The following is a 23,594-nucleotide window of genomic DNA, read 5'->3' on the forward strand; positions in this document are numbered from 1 at the left end:
GAGAAAGGCAGGAGAAATCAAGAGGAATCACTGGTGTGCACAGAAAACAAAGCTGACATCTAGGAAGAGAGGCAGAGCATGAGAGGAGATCAAAGTGAAAGCTGGAAAGAATCCAACAGGACAAGGGATATCAGAATCCCAATGAAATCTTTGCAGTTTGACTCCACGAACCCAAACAAGTCTCATCAGTTTGTCATCCTGGTAAAGACAGGACATTCCACAGTTCCTAGGAAAAGAACTAGAAAAAAACTTACACTTGGCCAGCAAGGCATCCGATCAAAAAATTTCCCAGAGTATATAGGTCTGATGCAATCTGGAGGTTCTACTCCAGGTTCATTGTTTTCAGTCTCTTTTCCCTCTTCCGGTTGTTGGGCAAACTGGCACTCAGAAGGTTCTATCACCAAGCCCATTTGGGGGCCTGTTTCATCTGGCTCTTCTAGACCAGTGTCTACCACTGCAGGAGGCTTCATCTCTGCACTGGGCTCCATTACCACACAGGTACCTCTTCCCAGTTCCTGTCTAGGATCCATATCCAAAGCAGGCTGTTTCCCTACTGAAGCCCCTAACACTTTAGGGGAACCAGCTGCAGAGCCTCTCCTGCTCCCTAGAGCCTGCGGACTTTCGCCTACCATGCCTAAGGGAGGCTGTATTATCCTTCCAGAACACCCTGCCAGAAGACACTCATTTTCTAAACCCCCTCCTCCTGGCACCATACCCAGAGGTTTTGTTTCCCGTGAGGCTGAGACCCCATAGACTCCTAAATTACTCCTCTCCGTGAGGGTCCTAGACGTATTCTGCCTTTTTAATTTCATTTCAAGCTCCTTGCTCAACAGAGATTTTGTTTCTGGTGATGCATTCCTCTCAAATTTATTACTAACCAAGAGGTTCTCCCTACATGAGGAATCTTCTTTTCTTAATCCCACTCTCAACCCTAACTCTGTGGGAGATTTTGTTCCCATGACGACCCCCCTCTCTCCTAAATCATCCTTCCCTTCGTGAGTGAGCCCAACCTCTATGCTCTGGGGAGATTTCCTCTCAGACACCCCCATTCCTCGAACAGCACTCATCTCAAAGGGGAAGTCTATACCTGGCTCAAGGAAAGTTCCTAATCCCTTGGGGTGCCCCAAACCTTTGGGGGACCCCACTCTCACGAAAGAACACATCTCAACTCGGACTCCCTGCCCACAGCTTCCTGCCTACGAAATAACACCTAGCAGAAAGGAGACTAAGGTCTGTTTACCCGGTTACCTAGGAAACAGGGGCGTGGCTTAACGCGCAACTGTTTCTCGGGGCAGGATCCCGCCCATTTCTCCCCGACTTTCTCCAGTCAGTTTCTCTCCCTCTCTCTCTTCCCCTTCTTCTTTTTCTCCTTCCCTCCCTCTCTCCTCTCTTTTCCTCCTTCTTGACCAAATCTGGAGGGCAAGAAAACAAGGAGGATGTGGTTTTGGGCACTGGAGAAAATGTTCACTAACTTCTCTTCGGTTTGTCTAGCAAAGCAGTCCCCTCAGGATGGGTTCAACCGTGGGCTTCCTCCTCCTGGCCATTGGCCTACTAATTTTATGGCAATCAGGATAAAAGCAACCACTTCTCTGGTTGTGACCATTAATTTAGGTCCTTCCTTGTGCATGTACAAGCACAGTGCACGTAGTTCTTTCAGCCTAAAGAACTACTTTAAATTCTGTGAAGTTATTTGGTACCTGTGTTACAGAAACTACTTAAAGTCTTTGAGAACATTTACATTTTAATAAATAGGCTTTAAATAGTATTTAAATATGTTAAAGTTTGAGGGGAGTTATACAATAATGCATATCAACTTCTTAAAATATTGTGCAACTCAAAATCTGGATATGTAAGCATGAGATTTTCTTTAAATTGGGGCTACAACTTTGTCAGGTTTTAATGAAAGTGTATTTAGTAAATATTTGTCATGTTTTACACATACAGGGGATACAGAGCACCTTGCTTAGAATCTGAATGGAATTTATAGGATTCCAGTCTTTTAGAAACTATGAAAAACTTGTAAATGAAAAACTAAAAAAAAAACAAATGCTTAAGAGACATTTCACATTTGAACAAATTGTGTACTGTAATTTTCATATAGTTAATATAAATATTCTTCTCCCTCAAGCACTTTAAATGACTTGAAAGCGTGTAAATGAAGGGATGTCTGTATGTATAAGTGTTCATTCAATTCTTTCATTTTTACAAATAACTATTGAGTACCTACTTTGTGTCTATGATGGGAATATAGTGAAATATAAGCCAATACCTCTCTCTTGGAATTTATATTCTAGTGGGGATAAATAACCATCAAGTAAACCAATAATTAAGATCATTTCACATAGTGATAAATGTTACAAAGAAAACAATACTTTGATATAAAGAGATGCTACTTTAGAATTGGTGGGCTTAGAAGTTCCTTAGGTACATGACAATTGAACCGAGGCTTGCATTTAGCCGGGCAAAGACACAAACTTTTTAAACATGACTAGCTCAAGTTCTCATAATTTTTTTCTCATTGCCTTGCCATCATGCCCACGTTTCCTTATGTTAGAATTACCTTTAGGTTTGCCTCCAGGTAGTCCCAGTTAAAACAAAATGTTACCAGTCATTACTATCTATGATTCATTCTTCAACTACACAATGGAAGAAAGACGTCCTGGAAGAGAAGGTAGAATATATAGGGTAAGAGTGCCAGGGGTGACAGAGAGACATAAAGTGCTGGGAATTTGTGAGTGGATGTTTATAGATTTGAGAGCAAAGGAAGCACTAAGGGCTGTGTTCAAGTCTATAACTTTATTTAGGGTCTGTCCACTTTGTAGCTTCCTTAACAAAATCTGTCAATTAGTAGGACTCCACATTTGACACTAAAATATATGCACTTGTCAGTCCTCCTCAGTTAACTGGGGCTAGGAAAAAAAAACAGGCATATTGTGAGTGGCAGCAAGAGAAAAGCTTTACTGTGGCATTTCAGTCTCTGGCAGCAGATCTTAAAAGTGCTTAGGCACTGGCACAGTACTCTTTAAGACAAACATTATGACTAAACTACAAAATATTGTGGAATGTATTCATGAAGGAGGTGAATTAAAAGACCAAATTGGTAGAAGAAAATAAATGAGGAAGCAATATCCTAGAACAATGAAATGGGGAGTTCCTAGCAATTTATAAATTTCCACATCCCTGTGTTATTTGTGAGGTCTTCTCCAATCAAATGCTCACCACTCTAAATATAATTAGGTTCACAAATATTTTTGAGGCCCTTGTTATCTCAAAGATGCTTTGTGAGGAATTGAAATGATGAATAAATAACGGTCTTGGTCCTTTAGAACTTTAAAATCCTAATGAGATTTTAGCTTCCCTAATGGGAACAAAAACCTGAGGAGAAAAGTGTAGGCACTGTAAAATAAGGCAGATAGGTATTAGAACCACTACAGAGAGTAAAGTGAAGTAGCGTGAAACTACAGGGAAAAAATAACTAAATCCAGTAAAAGTAGTTAACCCTTGAACAACACAGATTTGAACTGTGTGAATTCATTTATACGCAGATTTTTTTTTAACAAATATATCAGAAATTTTTTTGGAGATCTGCAAAATTTTGAAAAAATTTGCAATGGCATAGCCTAGAAATACCAAAAAAAATTAAGTGAAAGTTAGGTATTATTGTAAGAGTGCAGTATGTAATACATTTAACACACAACATGTTATTGGTAAGGCTTCTGGTCAATACTGGGTTATTAGTACTCAAGTTTTGGGGGAGCCAAACATTACATGCAGACTTTCAATTGTGTGGGGTCGGTGCCCCTAACCCCTGCATTATTCAAGGGTCCACTGTATCTTCAGATGCCATCCAGAGGAGTTGGTGTCCTGGCCAAAGTGAAACCTGCAGTGATGGGTGGTAACAGTGTTCTGGGAGGGAGAGAACAAAATGATCAAAAATGCCAAGATGATAACATACCAACAACATTCTGGGAACAGAATAGACCAGTGTGATTAGGATCCAAAGCAAGTGTTTGGGGAGAGGGAGACCATAGAAACAGAATGAAAGAAATGTGGGACAGGACTACAGAAGTTTGGACTCTATTTTGCAAATGAGATATCCTTGGGCATTTCTGAGAATGACTGGCTGAAGCGTACAGAATGATTGAAGACAGGTGTGTGCATTAATTCCTGTTTATATTAATACTACCACAGCCTGGGTGTTGGGATTAGATCACAGATTTGGGGATTAGAGAATTTTTGGTATTAGAATGGACAATGGTTTATGAGGGAAAACAGGAAGAGTGAAGATGATTCTGGCTTTTCATGTTCAGGTGACTGGGAGGCTGTTAATACCAGTCAACAAAGCAGAAGCAGGTTTGGGGTGGAATAGGTTTGGTTTACATACTGTTGACATGTCAAATCTGCTGTGACATATCCTATTTCCTGATTCTTCCTTGGATTGTCCAAGAGGTATTAACGTGACTAACACACTATATTGGAACAACCTCTTGGGATAAAGTGCCACAGATACCAATTAGGTATGACACATTATGCTCTTCTGGTTAGTAACTGGGGAGTTGATCTAGAAGACTGGCTGTTCAAGGATTCAAATCATCTTCATTGCATAACGTTGACTGAGAAGCCTCAGGATACCTTCCCTAGTACACATCCTAGACAATCAATATCGATGTTCTCAAAATGAAGCTTATAAATGGTAAACTGCAAACTGAAAAGTAGTCCTTATCCTGAGGGAAAGTCAATTTAACATTCCACCAAATTACAGAATGAATTTTGTTTTGTTTCAGATACCTGGCCAGAAACTACTCTATGAACTTTAACAAAGCAAGGTGTGTATGTAGTAGGTCTGCAGTGGATGGTAACGAAAGTCTTAAGTTGTACTGGAATCCTGCTTAAACTCAGGCTGTGGAGCCAGCCTTCAGGTTAGAATACAATTCATCACCAGCTCAGTGGGGATTTTGGACAAGTTACACAATCTCTCTGCCTCATATTCTTTACCTTTAAAAAAGGCGCGCCTCATTCATTAATTCCACACTTAAGACTGAAGATTCTGAGCTGGCAGGCACTACGCGAGACAGCGTTGAGGACCACTTTGGGGAATTAATATTCTAATGTAGGAAGGCATTTAGTTTCAGATATTAGTTGCAGAGTGAAACCTTCTAGTATAAGAGTAAAATGGAAAAACTCCTCTAAAGCGTTTCGTACAGTAATTCGCAAAGGAAAGCCCCGAATAAAAGCGAGCTACCATTTTAAGATTTGCTCCCCACCACCACCATCAAAAATAGGTACACTGAATGAACAAAAGCAAGTTATTAAGATTTCCTCGCCTAGAGACAACTTTTGGTACGGGGTCTAATCCTCTTCCCTGGGTAAATAACCACACCTTTACAACACATCCATCCCCCCCCCCCCCCGCAGGACATGTTCGGGGGCTCTCACGTGCTAGAAAAGTACACCCCCCCCCCCATTCCCCTTAGCCAAGTTGCCAGGGTTGGGGTGTCGCAAGGTAGAATAACTGGGACTGTGTGCAAATATTCAGCGGGAACTTCGCCGCCCCCCATGGCGGGGAGCAACAAACCCCAGTTTTCTCACGCTTCCCCGAAAGCCAGGGAGTAAAGAAGTCACCCCCCACCCCCACCCCCACCCCCACGCCGGCCGCCGGGAGACCGAGACCGCCACGGAGATAACAATGGCGCCGACAAGGGCGGGGCCGTGCTTGCCTGGGATGTGGGAGGGAGGTGGGAGGTGGCTGAATCCGACACGGCCTCTCGCCGAGGTCACGTGACACGGCCCACCCCCGGCCCCGAAAACCAGGCCCGGCCGCCAGGGCTTCGACAAGGGGCGGGGGAGCAGAAGGAGAGAGCGCACTGGCGACGGCGGAAGTGACGAAGAGGCGTAGTTCGCTACGTGCAGCGACGTGGCGGCGAGGCCGGCGCCCGGCGGCGGAAGTGGCTCCCGCGCTGGGACTTGAGTGTTTGTGTTTTGGTTCGCGACGGAGCCGCCGGCTGGTCTGAGGGGAGGAGGCAGAGGAGGGAGGAGGAGGAAGAATTAGTCGGAACTCGAGCGCCGGCGGTGGCGGAGGAGGAGAAAGGAAAAGAGGAAGGCGGAGCGGAGAGAGGCGGAGACGGAGCCGGACGGGGGCGGCACCACGGCACGATCCCGGCACCGTCCAGTCTGAGGGGAGCGGCCTGAGGAGGAGACGCGCCGCCGCCGTCTAAGCCACAGCCTCACCCTCTCCTCGGGCCACGCCTGGGACCTGCTGCTGGGAGGCTTCAGCCCCGCGGCTCCGCGTGCTGCGGTCTCAGGTAACCAGACCGTCCCTCCCCTGCCCGGCGCCGGCCGGGACCCCAGGTTATTCGCTGTCCTCGGTCTCTCCGCGGCCCTGCCGGCACGGAGTCCCCCGCCCATTCTTCCCCGCCCGGCGCCAGTACCCAGAGCTATCGAGCCTGGCGTCTCCGTCCTGCCGGCCCTGGTGATTCATTCCCCAAACAGCTCTGGAGACCAGGATTTGCAGACTGGCTGAGGGAGCGACGGGTGTCACCCTCTTCCCTTCTCAAGATGGCGCCGTGAAAGAGTGCCGGAGGCCGCGGTTCCGTCTGGCCCCTGTCCTGGCAGTCCCGGAGGGGGTGGTCCCAGCCCGAGCCAGGCCAGGTTGGGGGAAGCAGGATGGGAAAGAGGGCCAAGGGGCCTGGCGGGTCCTGCTTGTTCAGGCCGTTGGGAGTCTGGTATCAGTTACTCAGGTACTCTCCAAGGAGGAACCGGGGCCTACAGCAGGTGTGAATGGGGGGGAGCTCCGCCTACCTGCGACTTCCAAAGACGGGTAATGGAGGGAGGAGGCGCGTCCACATGCTATGCCTAGGGACTGTCTGGTCTAAGAAAGGTGGTGAACCGCAGCTTAAAAGAACTCAAGACGGCTGGGCCGCTGCACACGCACAGTGGGTAGAGACCTTATTAAACCTGTCTGCTGTTCTCCTTCCTGGGAGCTGGTTACCCCCGTGAGATTTTCAGACTGTAAGCTCTAAACGTCGCAATTCACATAGCTGGGGTTTGGTCTCAATGCTGATTCGGATGCCTTTCAGATAACTGGTTAAAAAAAAGAAACGTGGACCGCCCTGTTTTAAGTCAAGAGAGCTCAGAAACTTTATTTTTAATGCAAAATTGGGATAACATGAGCTCCTAGGGTTGCCGTAAGCAAAATTCATGGAATAATGGTTGGCACAAAATAAGGGTCTGGTAAATGTTAGCTGCTGTTATTGATGCTATCTTTATTAACGAGCTCCTAGAGGACTTCATAGGATACCGGTTGTTCTCAAAAGATTTTAAAATGCATTTTATGCAGAATCTTCGTTTTGCAAAACAAAAGTTTCTGTAGCGAATAAAAATGAATGCCCATGATTTTTAACCTTACTGTGCTAACTTTATACGTTTATTTCCTGCTCTAGAGTGTTGGAGAGAGCTCTGTTCCAACAGCTTTAACCCTTAAAAGGCACAGCAAAAAAATTTTTTTTAATGGGAGTCTCATGTTTTCCCTGAAATTTTGGGCCTTGAAAATTTGGAGCATGTTGTCCCTGACGAGTATTTCAATTTGCTGTTTTGTGGGTAGTGAGACAACTGGGAAATATTTCAATTGGTGTTGAAATATCTAAAGGTGTGTTCACATGTTTAGTCTGCATGATGGTCTGTTTATTTTATCAGAGAGCCACTCTAATTGCCATTTTTCAGTCCCTGTTATGTGTTGGCCACTGTATTAGAGACTTTTTTTTTTTTTAAACATCTATTCTCTCATTTAATTCTGCAGCAGCTATGTAAGTTAGTTAGGTATTTTGGAAATGGAGAGTTCAGTATACCCAGTCAAGATTACATCACCAAATCCAATATTTTTTAATGTGGTGGGGAGTCAGTGTGGAGATTGGGGCATTTTTTTATTACAGAAAAATGTTAAAGTCCACAAAAGAGGGGGAGAATAGTAGAATGAACCCATCACGTGCTTTAAATTATCTATGGCCAGTAGTGTTTTATTTATATCCCTACTGTTTAGAAACAACTTAGACCTACCATTTCACGTTTAAATAGTTCAGTATGTGTTACTAAAAGAACTCTGCAAAGCTGCTGTTGAGATAAGGCAGTGGTGATTTTATTGTCTCAAATATAAGGTCTCATTGGTATTTATTAATCCATTGTCGAGAGGGAGTTTTATATAACCTCATTTCATGGGGAAAGCAAATTTCTTATATGAGGTACCTAAATGAAATATAACAGTGATTTTTAGGGGGAGGAATCATCAGGTTTAGTATTACTAGTAAGCACATAATCAGATTTTGACTAAAGATAAGAAAACTGTGATTTTTGAGTAGATTGGAAGAGAGTCCTTTTTAATGTTCCCTTATTCCTTTCAGATTGAAAATTAGCAGTAGGTATTAAGAAAACAGATAGAAGTTGCCATTTAGGCCAGTTTTTTCTAAATGTGTTAAATGGAAAATAATGACTTAATTATTAGCCCCAAAACTACAGAAAAGTGTAAGTAAATGAGACACCAATAAGCTAACCACATAGAAAACCACTGTTAACACTTCCATGTATGATGTATTTGAGCACATGAGGAAACAATTTTAAGTCTTTTAGCTACTAGACACACAAAATATTTGTTGCTTTGACATTACCATTAATCAAAAACTGTACAATTTAATAGGGGCCTTCAAATAATAATAGCCAACATTTGTTGAGTTCTTGTTGTAAGAATTTCCCATTTATGAACTGAATTTTCCCCAAAACTGTTTTAACCCATCTAGTCTGGCTCCAAAACCTGAACTCTTAAGTCACCTCTCAGGTTGACTGGGTTTGAAACACAGCTATGTTGTGGCTCTGTCATGGCTCTGTCACAGTAACTATGTGACCTCAGTCAAGTTACTTAACCTCTCTGTGCCTGTTTCCTCATTTTTAAGGATTGTAACAGTCTATAGGATTGTTGAATGACTATGTTAAGTACTTAACTACCTGGTACAAAGTTGAGTCTTAAAGATTAGCTTTAAATTTTTTTTTGATCTGAAAATTATAGCAGGATTTTAGGCTTAAGTCTCATACTTTTACATTGTTTCAGTACAAAGGTAGTGAATTTAAATACATGGGAATCGGTGTCCTGTAGAGGTTACAATTATCATATTATATGTGATAGGCAAAATTACTGAAGTGATTAACATTAGATTTGTTTACTGATTTGTGTATTTAATAATACAATATTTGTTTCTTTACAGGTTTCTCTACATCCAGAAAGAAAAAAATTTGACACCTTGCATCCTGGAAGTTCATTTAAAAGACTGAAATTAGGGACTTCTTTCAAATTTGGACATGGCTAATCGAGGAGCAACAAGACCCAACGGGCCAAATACTGGAAATAAAATATGCCAGTTCAAACTAGTACTTCTGGGAGAGTCTGCTGTTGGCAAATCAAGCCTAGTGCTTCGTTTTGTGAAGGGCCAGTTTCATGAATTTCAAGAGAGTACCATAGGGGGTGAGATTTTCTTTTTTCCCTTCATTTAATTGAATCATACATTGGCAAAAAAGATTTTGCAGTTCCAGTTGTGTGATGATGAATACCTAAATAGGTCACACAGTGAAGAAAACCGTTCAGCAGACCTTAAGCTTTAAAACTTATCTTGATTTTTGTTTAGGTGGTATCTTTCTACATTTTGATTTCCTGGTTATCCCCAAGATGATTGTGTAAAAGCTGGACTTACAGATACAAGCATGAACAGAGTCAGTGTCCCAAGTAATTAAATTTGATCTGATACCTGTTTCTTGATAATGATTAGAAGCTTCTTTGAATTAATACGTTTGTGCTGAATAATATTGGCTTTAGAATGAATAATGAAAATAATAAATAGTGAAGGTTAACCTTAAAATCCTAATTCTAAATAACTAGACTATTTGTATATTAACACTGATTAGTAAAATTAATTAAATTTTATTAAACTTGAAGAGAAAAAGTCAGTGGTCAATGGAAAGGGACATGAAAGGGAAATGGGACCTGGAGAGAAAGATCAAAGATGAGGAAGAGATAGAGTAAGCCATGAATACAATGGTTTTGATAGGGTTGAGATGGGATGAGGGGAAGGTTAGAGGCAGGACAAAGAGGAGACAACTAATAGTGCAGTGTTGTGGATAAAGACAGGAAATTGGTGATTGAATTAATCAGATTCACAGCTATATAGCATTGGAGCAAAACTTTTTTCGGTGCCTCAGTTTCATCTGTCAAATGAAGCTTTTGAATTAGGTAATATCAGAGGAACCACACAGCTTTAAGATTCACAATATTTTGCAAGGTGTGTGTAATTAAGCAGTACTATATTTTTAAAGGTATACGTAAATAGATTTTAACCCCATAGGTATAAAAAGTCAAACTTTTGAAATCTGTGACCCAGCTAGTATGTAGCAACTTTAGATCTGTGTTTTAGGAATATAACTTTATGTTGTGCATTTAGTGTATGTTCTCAGGTACACTTGATAATTTTATTCATAGTTCAGACCTTTCTAATGAAATAGTTTGTAAAACTGTACTACCTCCTGACTTCCCTGCGTACAGAAAATACAGTACATAGGTGGTATTTCCACTTTAATAGATTTAGCAATGTGGTGTTTGTCATCTTCTTTCATTTGTGTATATATCAAGTTACACAGTGTTCTATTGTTTCAGTGTTTTTATACTGGGTGTTCAGTTTTTTATAATGGGTGACCTTCAGAAATGTAGTCCACATCATTGAGCTTTTGAGTTAAAAATGTAATGGACAATATACATTCTTTGTGATTTTTTTTGTTAGAACATTTACACACACACACACACACACATTTGGTTCAGGAATGAAATATCTCTCAAGGTAGTATCGCTTGTCAAGTAATTGTCAGTGGCAGCATTTCCCAAAGTTCATATGCATTCTAGGCTAAATACCTGGGCCAGATAGGTTTGGGACTGGCTCTGTGCCACCCTCCCCCTCTTCAAAGTGCATTGTCCATTAACAACACTGAAGCACTATATAGTAAAGAACTTAATTCCTGGGGAACTGCAAGAGCCTCAGGAGGGTAAGACTAGAATCTTTGTTTTTGTTTTGGATACTATGGTCATCCAAATGTACTTTGTCGTAATGATATTTAAAGAAGGACGTTTGTAAGAAAAATGGAACCCTGTCAGTGAGTTGTAAATATACAGATCTGATAAATGTCGTATGCGTATATGTAATCTGCCTTTCCATTTAACACAAATCAGGTGATCTACATTTATGGATTTTTCAAGTGTTCCTATATCTAAAGCTTCCTTAATATTTTCTACTTGTGCAAATTGACTTTTAAAACCAACTTTAGAAGGGATTTATATCCAAATTTCTCTGTTAATGGTTGTTGGACAGTTTATGTTACAGACCAATTTTTAGGAAGTCTGACAGTGCCATTATGATTATAGCTGTGAGCACTGGGTTTTTGTTTTTGTTTTGAGACATAGTTGACATAGTGTAAGCTTAAGGTTTAAGACATTGATTAGATATGTTTTAATAGTGAGTGCTGTTTTATGCTCTTTGATAACAGCTCTTCGCCCTTAGGGACAATACTAGTATTCAGTTTTAAGGATTTCATGATTTGAGCTATTTAGTTATCAACACCCCAAGTCCATAACTTGTAAGTAATATATATTTTTGTTTTGGCTGATGTGTGGTAAGACTTACCTAACAAATGAACTTAGCCAAATGTTTGCATTTTATTTTTTGATGGTTTATATCTACTAACATTAGGTATGGTCTGAAGAGCTAACTTAAAATTTTCATGTTTGAAATCATACGCTATTCTCTTGAGTTTGTGTATTCTAGAGCCTTACCTTCATCAAGAATATCAGGGGGTAGTTTATGCAGTTCTAAACATGATAGCTCGATTTAAGAATCAATGTTGTCTCACTGCATCCTATACAATTGCCCCTTTGCCCTATAGCACTCATAATAAAGTTAAGTAGTTAGGTGTTGGGTTTAATACTTCGGGGAGTTCTAGCTTATTTGTAGGGATTTAAAGTCTGCAGGACATTTATGTTCTTATTGTTTAAGGCAAACCCAGGGGCGCCTGGGTGGCTCTGTTGGTTGAACATCCAGCTCTTGATTTCAGCTCAGGTCACGATCCCAGAGTCGTGGAATCGAGCCCCGCGTCAGGCTCCCACTGCCCTTTCCCCCACCCTCACACACACACTGTCTCTCCCTCTCTTTCTCTAAAAAGGAAAAAAAGAGCCCAGAAGGTTAGCAAGGAGCATTTGGTTCATATGGTTGTCTTCCTCAGTATCTCCTCAGTAAATATCTGTTGGATAGGGCTGTTCATCTTTCACTTAACACCTTGAGTACTTTAAGACTTTAAAGGTTTCAAGTGAGTTACTCCTGTCAAAAAAAATATTGTTTAAACACATTTAAATGCTATTTATAAACAAGTGGATCTTCAACGTAAGTCAGAGCAAGGTTAAAATATGCAGTGAAGGGGCATCTGTGTGGCTCAGTGGGTTCAGCGTCCACCTCTTGATTTCAGCTCAGATCGTGATCCCAGGGTTGTGAGATTGAGTCCTGTGTCAGGCTCTGCACTGACATTGCAGGGAATGCTTGGGATTCTCTCTCGCCCTCTGCCCACTCCCAAAATAAGTAAATAAACCTTTTTTTTTTTTTAAATATGCAATGAAATAAGACGCAGTCATTCAACTCTTCTTTTCTTTTGAAAGGTAAATGTTTGATACCAGAGTGTAATTTTGAATGCACTGATCATCAAAGGAATGTCAGACAAGTTTAGGTTACAGAACTGTACGGGAGAATATTAACATTCCTCTTGCAGGTAACTGTTATTTTTGAGGTTTGGTTTAGTACACTGGTTCTCAGAATGTTCCGTATTCCAGAAGCATCTGCATTACCTGGGAACTTGTTAAAAATGCAAATTCCTATGTCCTATATTGAACCAAAACACTGAAGTGGGACCAGTAATCTTAAATGTTAACAAGTCTCCCAGGTGATTCTGTTGCATACTGAAGTTTGAGAACCACTGCTTTTTGTGTTCTGAGTAGTCAGTATTACATTTACACTAAAGTTTTTGGAATAATTGCTTTTTGTTAAACTGCAGTTCGAGTAGGGTTTTTGAAAACATGTTGTTTGTTCAGCTACTCCAGTTTGAGGATTACAAGTATTGTGTCCTGGTAACATCACACATGACTTGTATCTCTTTGTATGGGAACCCCTTCTTTGTATGGGAACCCCTTCCCTCAACTCTGTTAACCTGGTAGGCCCTTTAAGAGAGTATGGCCCCTTCTCTGTCCCATCAGGGTTGCTCTGCTTTGTCTCTCTTTACTAAGGGACTTTGTATAGTTTTCAGTTATCTGTACCAGTGCTGTTCTCCTTTATTGCCAAAAGTAATCAAGGACTGATTATACACTAAGTTAATTAAAGAAACAAGTGCCTTTTTAAATTGTAGTTCCAGCACATGGCACATATTAGCTGCTTGATCATAGGTAAGTCAGACTCAGCTCTCACATGAAATGGAAATAATGTATCTAACTAGAAAAGTTTTTAGTAAGGGCTAAATGAAAGTACATATAAATTTCTTGGCACAGTGCGTAATACAGAGTACAATGCTTATTAAATATTAGGTGTTACCACTACCATCACCATTACTTTTTGCTGAGTCATTTTTATCATTGTTATATTGCTACAGCATGACATTATTTTGGAATTATGACTATTCCATATAGTGCATGGCATTTGATTTAGGATTTGACAGTAATAAGTTTTTTATGTTTAGATTTCCTTTGTTGGAAGATGAAACTTTTTTAATTTTTAATGTTTATTTTTGAGAGGGAGAGAAGGAGACAGCGCAAGTGGGGGAGGGGCAGAGAAAGAGGGAGACACAGAATCTTAAACAGGCTCCAGGCTCTTGAGCTGTCAGCACAAAGCCTGATGCTGGGTTCTAACTCATGAGCTGTGAGATCATGACCTGAGCCAAAGTTGGATGCTTAACTGACTGAGCCACCTAGGCACCCCTGGAAGATAAAATTTATAGGAACAAATAAGACTTTAAAAACTTTATAAAAGCAAGTACTTAACTAAATTTGAGCCATCCTAAAAATGAAGTTTTTGCAGATTCATTCAAGTGGATAGTATAAGCATGTACAACTAAGTTTCTTAAAATTCTGCTTGGTAAATTCTTACTAATTTTTCCCTCTCCATTTATTGGTTTTCACAGAACTAGTTAGTCGTGTATATTACATTAAATGCATGCCACCCACATGAACTAAGCTATTTGTGGAAGTCTTCTCAGAGGGGGAAATTACACTGTTAAATAGAATACTAAATGTATTCAGATATTAAACTTGTCTCCTAAACTAAGAAATAAAAGCCAGCCAGCAAATTTAAATCTGAATAACTTACATTCTTCCTGTAGTAGTAAACTTTCTACTGTAGCCCTTCACTTGTTAGCCTTCAGAAAGACTGATTTGTATACAAATGATCCCCAGTTTACAGTGGTTCTACTTAGTTCAACTTCATGATGGTGTAAAAGCAATACAGACAGTAGAAACCATACTTTGAGTTTTGATTTTCTTCCAAGCCGGCAGTATTTGGTACAATACTCTTGTGATGCTTGGAAATGGCAGTGAGTTCTAGCACCCAGTCAGCCATGTGATCACAAGGGCAAATAACCGATACAGTCACAACCATTCTGTACCGGTAACAGCCATTCCATTTTTCATGTTTAGTACAGTATTCAAAAAATTACATGAGATATTCAACCGTTCATTATAAAATGGGTTTTGTGTTAGATGATTTTGCCCAATTGAAGGTTAGCATAAGTGTTCTGAGTACATTTGAGCAAAGGTAGGTTAGGTGTATTAAATGAATTTTTCATTTTTACCAAATTCCCAACGTGATGGGTTTATCAGGATTAACCCCATTGTGACTTGAGAAAGGTCTGTAATTGTAACCCTTACATTTATTACCTTTATCTTTTTTTTTATCACATTGCTCTCAATTAAAAGTACTTTTGAGAAAGGACGGAAGACCTAGATAGAGACAGACCATAAGCATATGGTTTTTGACTCATTAGAAAAATGGTGTTCGAAATGTTCATTGTTCTTTCTAATAATACAGTGAGAATTAAAATTTGTGGAAGTTAATCATTGGTTTCAAGTGAAAGAATATTTATGCATAGTACTATTTCCTTCTAGAAAGTATGTATTCAGTATCTGAGATAGGTTGTATTACTGAGAGAAGTTAGTAGAGATTGGCCAGTTTATATCAGTTTATACGAGTTTTGTCCTAAAAAATGATTTTTTAATAGAATTAACAGTAATTTTTTTTCTAGTATCCTGCTTCAGAATGTTATACAGGAGTATTTAAACATTGCTGCCACTTAGGAGTCTATAATCTTGTTTTTAGTCTTGGCAACCTTTTATGGACACTTTGTGAGCCCTGTTCGAACATTTGTAAAATGAGAGGATTGTAAGTAAGAATTCTTCTAGAGCAGGTTTTTTTTTTAGTGTGTACTTTCCACATTAAACAGTATAATCAATACATTTAAATCATTTCCTCCTCTTAAAATTTATTTCATAATTTGAGTTTTTGAACATCAGTTTTTGTCCTGTCTTACTTGATTCATTGATTGCCCTCTGGTGCTGCTTAAGTGTTCAAAGCTATTTGGTAGAATGGTTTTTGCCAGTTAGCTCTAACTATAGTGAACAGCCTCTGTTGATTAATTTGCTGCTTTTATTCTCTTACAGACTGGGAAGTAAGATTGTCAAACTTCTTTAAAATTCATTTATTCAACAAATTTACCAAGCTCCTAACAGTGTGCTAAGTACTAGAAATCAAATCTTACAGTTTAGGATGGGAGACAGATTGAGTACACATAAGGTATGAAAAGTGGTATTACATACCACTATTTAAATTAGGTCTAAATTTCTGACTGATCTTTTTTATTATATATGTATATCCCAAAAAAGGGTACATACGTATATATAAAGGAAGTATATTCTCAGTTACATACTGAAGAAATATGTAAATTTGCATAAACTTTGGTGCTTGGACTTTATGACATCTATTTTGGCTGCATTCGGACTATTTTTGCTACCTTTCTGTTGTTGACTCTGTTCTGAACATTTAAGGTTTGTGGATAATTGACCTTCGGTAGACACCAGAGGCACATAAGATACTTGGTTTGAATGATTTGATGTGGTGGGTTGGGAAACTTTATTTTTATTTATTTATTTATTTTTACTTAAGGTTTATTTATTTTGAGAGAGAGAGAGTGAAAGCAGGGGAGGGAGAGAGAGAATGGGCAGCTTTTTAAAAACTTCGTTAATAGAATAAGAATTCTGACTTGATAAAAATAGAGAAAACATTGTTTTTGAAAAATGTTTCTTTTCTCCTTTTGCATCTTACACTATAATAATCAGCTGTTACTTATATGCAATCTTGTGATGCGTACTGAATTTAACATAGGATAAGCTAATTTGGAGTCATCCTTGAGAGCTTTTTATTACAGACTTCTTGGTGGAGAGAATAAGAATGTGTAAGAGTGAGAAAAGCAATAGGAAATAATTTCAAGAGGTTTTGGGAGTTTGATCATTGGCTAGCTTGATATAAATACAAACTAGCTAGCAAATTATTAAATTTCTCAAGATGAAAGTGTTACTGAAGCTACATATTGGATTTTGGAAATGAATATCCTCAGTGCTTTACAAGTTTTATAAAACAATATTTGAAATAAGTTGATAAACAGCATTCACCCTCTTTTCAAGGTAATACAGATGTGGAAAGTAGAAGCAGGATGAGGAACCAGTTATTCATGGTTTCTAACCTTGAGGATAGCAAGTGCTTTTGGACTCAAAAAGAAGAGGATAATCTGATGATATGGGACTCAAGTCACTATATTAATTATTGGGTACCTTTAGCATTTCTCAGCATTTTACAAGGACCTTACTACGGTTATATGAGGTTACACTAAAAATTCTCTTTCCTATATTCTCCTAACCCACTGGGTTCTCTCTGTCCCCCACCCAAGACAATGTAAATTTGTTATATGCCCTTGGGAAGTTACTATTACTTTTAATCTATATAATCTCTTCCCCATTTAATACAATTTGAAACATATCAGGGCTACTATAATGTAGCTTATATTTTTCACTTTAATATTCACATGATTTTTTTTTTTTTTTCTTAGAAACAACCACAAAACTTGATGATTTAGAGCAAAATCATTTCATCCTCTCATGGTTCTGGGAATCGAGTGGGCTTTGTAGATGGTTTTCTGATCACTCATGGGTTGCTATCAGTGCTGGGGCTAGATAGACTCAATCTCAACTGCTGCTAGCTATTGGTTGGAGCCTCAGCCAGAACACCTACATGTGGGCCTTACCACCTGTCTTGAGTTTCCTCACAGCTTGATGGATTGGTTCAAGAATGAGTGTCCCAAAAAGTACCAGGTGAAGCTGGGTGGCCTTTCATGACCTTGCCCCAGAAGTTACATAAATAGCATCAATCATGTTCTAGTTACAGACTCACAGATTCAAAGGAGGGGTGTCAGCATCATGTAAGAAGAATGTGGTGTGGGAGATCTTGTTGAGGCCATCTTGGAGAACACATTCTGTCAAAGATCTATCCATATCATTTTATGAAGAGCATCTTCATTTTTCTTAGGTGTAACAGTATTCCATTGCATGGATCATATCAATGTATATTTAAGTCCCTTCTCTAGTTTTGAATTTGCACATTGTTTTAGATTTTTGGCTGTTAATATAATTTAATATAATGTAGTATTGCAGTAAATAATTCATAGTAATTTCAGATGTATCCCAAGTATCTCTATGGTATAAATTCCTAGAAGTTGATTGCCTATATAAAAGGTTACATACATTTGTAATTCTGATATAATTTTCTGACAGCCCTTCAACAACAATGTACAGAATGTGCCTGTTACTGTATATTAACTCAAAAGCGACTTGTAGATTTTGCCATTTTGCCATATTATGAGGAAGATCAAGAATCTTTTCATATTTTTAGAGCCCATTGTGTTTCTGTTAACTATAACTTCATGATATTTTTATGTGAATTCATTTTTAATAGATGCTATTCTGTTTTATTTCATTTAGTAATGTTAATTTCTCAGTATCTCTGTTTTATTCATACTTATTTTAGTAACTGGTAATCTCACATTTTTTTACCATATTCTTATTGTTGGACATTTAATATTTGTATTTTTGATTGCTGTTTTTTTTTTTAACTTTTTAATTTTTTTTGATTTTTTTTTATTTTTGAGACAGAGAGAGACAGAGCATGAACGGGGGAGGGGCAGAGAGAGAGGGAGACACAGAATCAGAAGCAGGCTCCAGGCTTTGAGCCATCAGCCCAGAGCCCGACGCGGGGCTCGAACTCACGGACCATGAGATCGTGACCTGAGCTGAAGTCGGACGCTTAACCGACTGAGCCACCCAGGCGCCCCTTGATTGCTGTTTTAAGTAATCCTCTAATTGTGGACATTTTCTTGGAATATTTTTTTTCTCTCTGGAGTTAATTCTGTAAGATAGAGTTCTAGATGTGGTTACTGAACCAAAAATAATTTTATCTAATGATTATGGGATCAAAAGGATTCCAGTCTTTTCATCAATTTTTTCCTCCCTTGGAGATACTTCCAGTTGTTTTTTTTGGTCATTGCTCGACTTAAATATGTTTTAAGATTACAAGTTTCCTATAACTGTTAACTCTGGGAGTTAAAGTCTTCCTTGTCTTTTCTCCCTTCTTTAAGTTGTCCTTTTCCATTTCTGTGTTGTAAAATTCACAAATATTAGAACTTTTAAGCTTCCTTAGTGGATAGGTTTATTGCTAAGCATTAAAGAGTCACTTCAAGACAGTAATACTTTAATGATCTGAGAGGTTCCCTTGAGGTTGGGGAAGCATTAAGTGCTAGGTTCTTAAACCCAATGCAGAAGGTGTATCACTAAAGAGAAGGGGGAAAAAAAGAAGCTTCCCCCTTTTCAAGTAAGCATTTTCATATTCTTTTAGGTAAATACCTAGAGGTGAGAATCCTGGATTGTGTATTACTATTTTTAATATTTTTTAATGTTTAATGTTTTCCATAGTGTCTTTATCAGTTTACATTCCCACCAACAGTGCACTAGGGTTGCCTTTTCCCCACATCCTTGTCAGCACTTGTTATTTCTGTTTTTTTTTAACTGGTCACTCTGACTGATGGGAGGTGATATTTCACTGTGGTTTTGAATTACATTTCCCTGATGATTAGTGACGTGGAGCATCTTTTCGTGTGTCTGTTGGCCATCTGTATGTCTTTGGAAAAAAGTATTTAGGTCCTCTGCCCATTTTTTAATCAGATTTGGGTGTTTTGAGTTGTAGGAGTTTGTTACATATTTTGCATATTAACCCCTTATTGGATACATCATTTGCAAATATTTTCTCCTGTTCAGCAGGTTACCTTTTCATTTTGTTGATGATTTCCTTTAAAGTACAAAAGCTTTGGGGCACCTGGGTGGCTCAGTCAGTTAGGCATCCGACTTCGGCTCAGGTAATGATCTCAGGGTTCATGGGTTTGAGCCCCGAATGGGGCTCTGTGCTGACAGCTCAGAGCCTAGAGCCGGTTTCGGATTCTGTGTCTCCCTCTCTCTCTGCCCCTCCCCCACTGGCGCTCTGTCTCCCTCTGTCTCAAAAATAAACAAACATTAAAAAAATATTAAAAAAAAAAAAAGTACAAAAGCTTTTTAGTTTGATGTAGTCCAGATTGTTTATTTTTGCCTCTGGAGTTTTTAACTCTGACTTGGCCACACTTAATTTCTAGCAATTTGTCAATTACTAAAGCTTAGGTTTTTCTACCTGAGCTGGTTTGCTCATCCTTCTGCTCTGAAGTTATCCTTACCATATCCACCTTTCTGTACAGTTTTGGGAGTAGCGTATTGCCTTCTCCCCTCAATTTTCTTACAGATCAAAGAAGAGTTGACAATTTTTCAGTTCTTTTTTTTTTTTTTTTTTTTTTTTTTTTTCCAGTTCATCTTTTTACTTGTTAGGATGGCGTGGCTACTTCTAAGCACCATACATGCAGACCTGGAAGCCAGAAGTGTCTTTTCCTTGCATATTACGGGAATTTAATAAAGTACTGTTTAAACTATTTAATAAAGTACCTATTGTCCACAGATAAAATGTTTTTCAAAGACACACATCCCTTAAAGCTAAGTTAATTTCATTAACTTTTTCTGTATTGGTGTTCCTTGGAGAACATTTGTCTGAAACTAGTTAGTAACTTCTCACAACCTCTCCCCTTTCTTCACCTTTCCTCTTTGTAATGTGTTCATTCTGCTTCCCAGTTTATTATTTGATACATCCTTGTTATATAAATCCAATCTGGTGAGTAAAGACTTTATAAGGTTTGGGCCTGTGGTGGGATAAGCACAGATTCTTAGCCTTGAAGGTTCATTTACTGATTTTATCAGTCCCATCATAGAGTGTTCAGGTTTAGGGCCCTAACTTAATACTAACCAAACTCAAACTCTTAAGACTAATTTAAAAACAATATGCATAGTTTGGTATCAGAAATACTACCGTGGTAATGTTCAGCAGGTAACATGTGACTAGCTTATGTCCTGGTTAGTAGATTCCTTTAGTAGAGTTAGGTATCCTTAAATATTTTCCAAGATTGCAATTCATTTAGCAGCAGTTGCCTTTAGGTGTTGTTGGATGTTTTTTGTTGTAAAATATGCATGACATAAAGTTTATAATTTAAACATTTAAAAAAAATAAAAACAGGAGCACCTGGGTGGCTGTCGGTTAAGCGTCCATCTTCGGCTCAGATCATGATCTCTCCGTCTGTGAGTTTGAGCCCCGCATCAGGCTCCATGCTGACCACTCAGAACCTGGAGCCTGCTTCAGATTCTGTGTCTCCCTGTCTCTCTCTGCCCTTCCCCCGCTCACACACACACACACACACACACACACTCTCTCTCTCTCTCTCTCTCTCTCTCTCTCTCTCTCTCTCTCTCTCTCTCTCTCAAAAATGAATAAACGTTAATAATAAGGAAAGTAACAAAAGTAAGTAACAATTCTGGAACATTCAGTACATTAACGTGCAGCCATCAGGACTGAACATCTTCAGAACTTCTTCATCTTCCCCAACTGACACTCTTTATTAGGCAATAACTTCCCATTCTCCCCCACCTTTATCCATAGCAAATAACCATTCTATTTTCCCTCTAAGAATTTCACTGTGTAGGAATCTCATATAAGGGAAATTATACAATATTTGTCTTTTTGTCATTGGCTTATTTCACTTAAGATGTCATTAAGGTTCATCCATATTCTCATGTGTCAGAATTGCCTTTTTACAACGGAATAATGTTCCACCATATGTATAATAAAACCACATTCTGCTTATCTTCCGTTGATCCTTCATTGTGGATTTTGGGTTTTCTTCTACCTTCTGGGTATTGTGAATAAATGCTGCTATGAACATTGGTATACAAGTATCTGTTGAAGTCCTTGCTTTCACATCTTTTGGGTATATACTCAAGTGGAATTGCTGGATCATCTGATGATTCTGCTTAATATTTTTGAAGAATCTGTCATTTTCCACAGTAGTGCCCCATTTTATATTCCCGTCAGTGCACAAGAGTTCTGATTTTTCCATATCCTTGCCAGCTCTTTGATTTCTGTTGTTTTGATCATAGCTGTCCTAATGGGTGTGAACTAGTATCTCATTGTGGTATTGATTTTCATTTTCCTACTAGTGATGTTAAGCATTTTCATTAGCTTCTTGGTCATTTGCATATCTTCTTTGGACAAATGTCTATTTCTTTGCCCAATTCTTAATTAGATGTTTGGGGTTTTGTGTTGTTGAATTGTAGGATTTCTTTATGTATTCTGAATATCAATCTCTTATTAGATGCTCATTGATTAAGAATGAATCTTATGTGATTAGTGATTTGTAGATCATCTCAGAAGATGGATTTACTTTTAGAAATATTGCCATCTTTTTACATAGTACCTGTCTAGTAAAAATTTTTTTAGCTTGGGGCACCTAGGTAAAGTTAAGTCAGTTAAGCGTCTGACTTCAGCTCAGGTCATGATCTCATCGTTTGTGAGTTCGAGCCGCATGTTGGGCTCTGTGCTGACAGCTCAGAGCCCGGAGCTTGCTTTAGATTCTGTGTTTCCCTCTCTCTTTGACCCCTCCCCTATTCATGCTGTGTCTCTCTCTCTCAAAAATAAATAAACATTAAAAAAAAATTTTTTTTTTTTAATTTTTTTTTTACCTTGTTGCCAGGCTTTTGGAGTATTTTCTTTTTGGGTTTAGTCACTGTATGCTTTCCTGTCTGCCCTAGTCTTTTTTTATCCCCCTTCTGTTTCTTACATTAACTGAAATGTAACTCTTTCCTGAATACATGGTTTTTGCTGTCATAATCCACTGGGTACTCCTCACAATGCACAGATGATTTTAATGGGAAATAATAATAGGCTTAGTTTTTTATTTTGCCTGCTGTTAGCTTTAGACTTCCATATATTCTTCTCTGTGTACAATTTTATTTGAAGTCAGCGCTTATCTGAGAAAATCCATTATATTCAATTACTGCTATTGATACTCATTTCCAACAAGCCAGTTTCTACCCTGATAATTTTGGTACCTGCTTCTTGATGCCGCTCGGTCAATTCCTGCCATCCTTCTCCCTGATTGGATATTCATCTTGGGAGTTTGATTCAGATCCATTGAACTCATTTATTAAATTCCTTGCCTCTAAAAAACTTTGCTTCTGCAAATCACTCCCAAACAATCTCTAACTTGGATTTTATGATCTGCTTCTGAGAACCTCAACCAAGACCCTTCTCTCTAGCAATTCTATTCCTTACCTTTCAGTTTTGAAAGGCCTCAAATCCACTACGTATAAGGGAGAACATTCAGTCATGATTCTACTGTGAGGAGCCTACTGTTATTTTAGTTTTTTCTGTACATTTTTGGTCATGTTCCTACATAGATGTACCATATACCTACCAGAAATTTTTATATATATATATATATATATATATATATATATATATGTATATGTATATATATATATATATATATTTTTTTTTTTTTTTTTTTTTTTTACTTTTTGGCAATTAAAGGTTATTTTATAACCATTTTTAATGTAATTGCTATTTAATACCTACGAAGTCACCAGTACCTTTGCATTTATACATTTCGGTTGTTTCTAATTGTTAAGTACAAAATTCTTTCTTTCTAAAGGTTTCTTCTTCCTATTCTCCTGCTCCCCATACCATCTTTTGGAGATTCCATGAGGTACTAGATTAACAAGTGTCAGCATTTTCATTATTTTGCTACATGTTGGCAAAATTATTTTCAAATAATTTTGAAAATTATTTGAGTTTTTGCCACACTTTTTCAAGGTTGTTTTTTTTTTTCATAAGCAAGTAAAATAACTTTCGACTTTTTGCTGTAAGGATGATTTTGTTTGTTACTAGTGATGTTGACTTTTTTTTTTCTTAGGTTATTATTTCTTTTGTGAATTTTCTTTACACATTTATCCTTGATGCTTTGGGAGTTTTGCTTAAGAT

The 23,594-nt window shown here is 38.5% G+C and overlaps 2 protein-coding genes across 4 annotated transcripts in view; one reads left to right on the plus strand and one right to left on the minus strand.

Annotated features, from left to right (window-relative positions):
* Nucleotides 1–1,208, minus strand: part of EFHB (EF-hand domain family member B) — a 48,718-nt gene extending 47,510 nt beyond the window's left edge. For both annotated transcript variants that reach the window (XM_007097484.2, XM_042956974.1), the window contains exon 1: nucleotides 255–1,208. In XM_007097484.2, the coding sequence (XP_007097546.1) occupies nucleotides 255–1,163 (909 nt within the window). In that variant the 5' untranslated portion in view covers nucleotides 1,164–1,208. The remainder of the gene's footprint in view (nucleotides 1–254) is intronic.
* Nucleotides 1,209–4,805: 3,597 nt separating this feature from the next.
* The window catches only part of RAB5A (RAB5A, member RAS oncogene family), a 31,190-nt gene continuing 12,401 nt past the window's right edge, over nucleotides 4,806–23,594 (plus strand). The window contains exons 1-2 of one of the 2 annotated variants that reach the window (XM_042956976.1): nucleotides 4,806–4,826; nucleotides 9,249–9,505. In XM_042956976.1, the coding sequence (XP_042812910.1) occupies nucleotides 9,343–9,505 (163 nt within the window). In that variant the 5' untranslated portion in view covers nucleotides 4,806–4,826; nucleotides 9,249–9,342. Of the gene's footprint in view, nucleotides 4,827–5,732; nucleotides 6,303–9,248; nucleotides 9,506–23,594 lie in introns of those variants that run through there. The other variant, XM_007097485.2, reaches the window with a different exon arrangement.

The sequence above is a fragment of the Panthera tigris genome, chromosome C2, assembly GCF_018350195.1.
Source record: "Panthera tigris isolate Pti1 chromosome C2, P.tigris_Pti1_mat1.1, whole genome shotgun sequence".
NCBI lineage: Eukaryota > Metazoa > Chordata > Mammalia > Carnivora > Felidae > Panthera > Panthera tigris.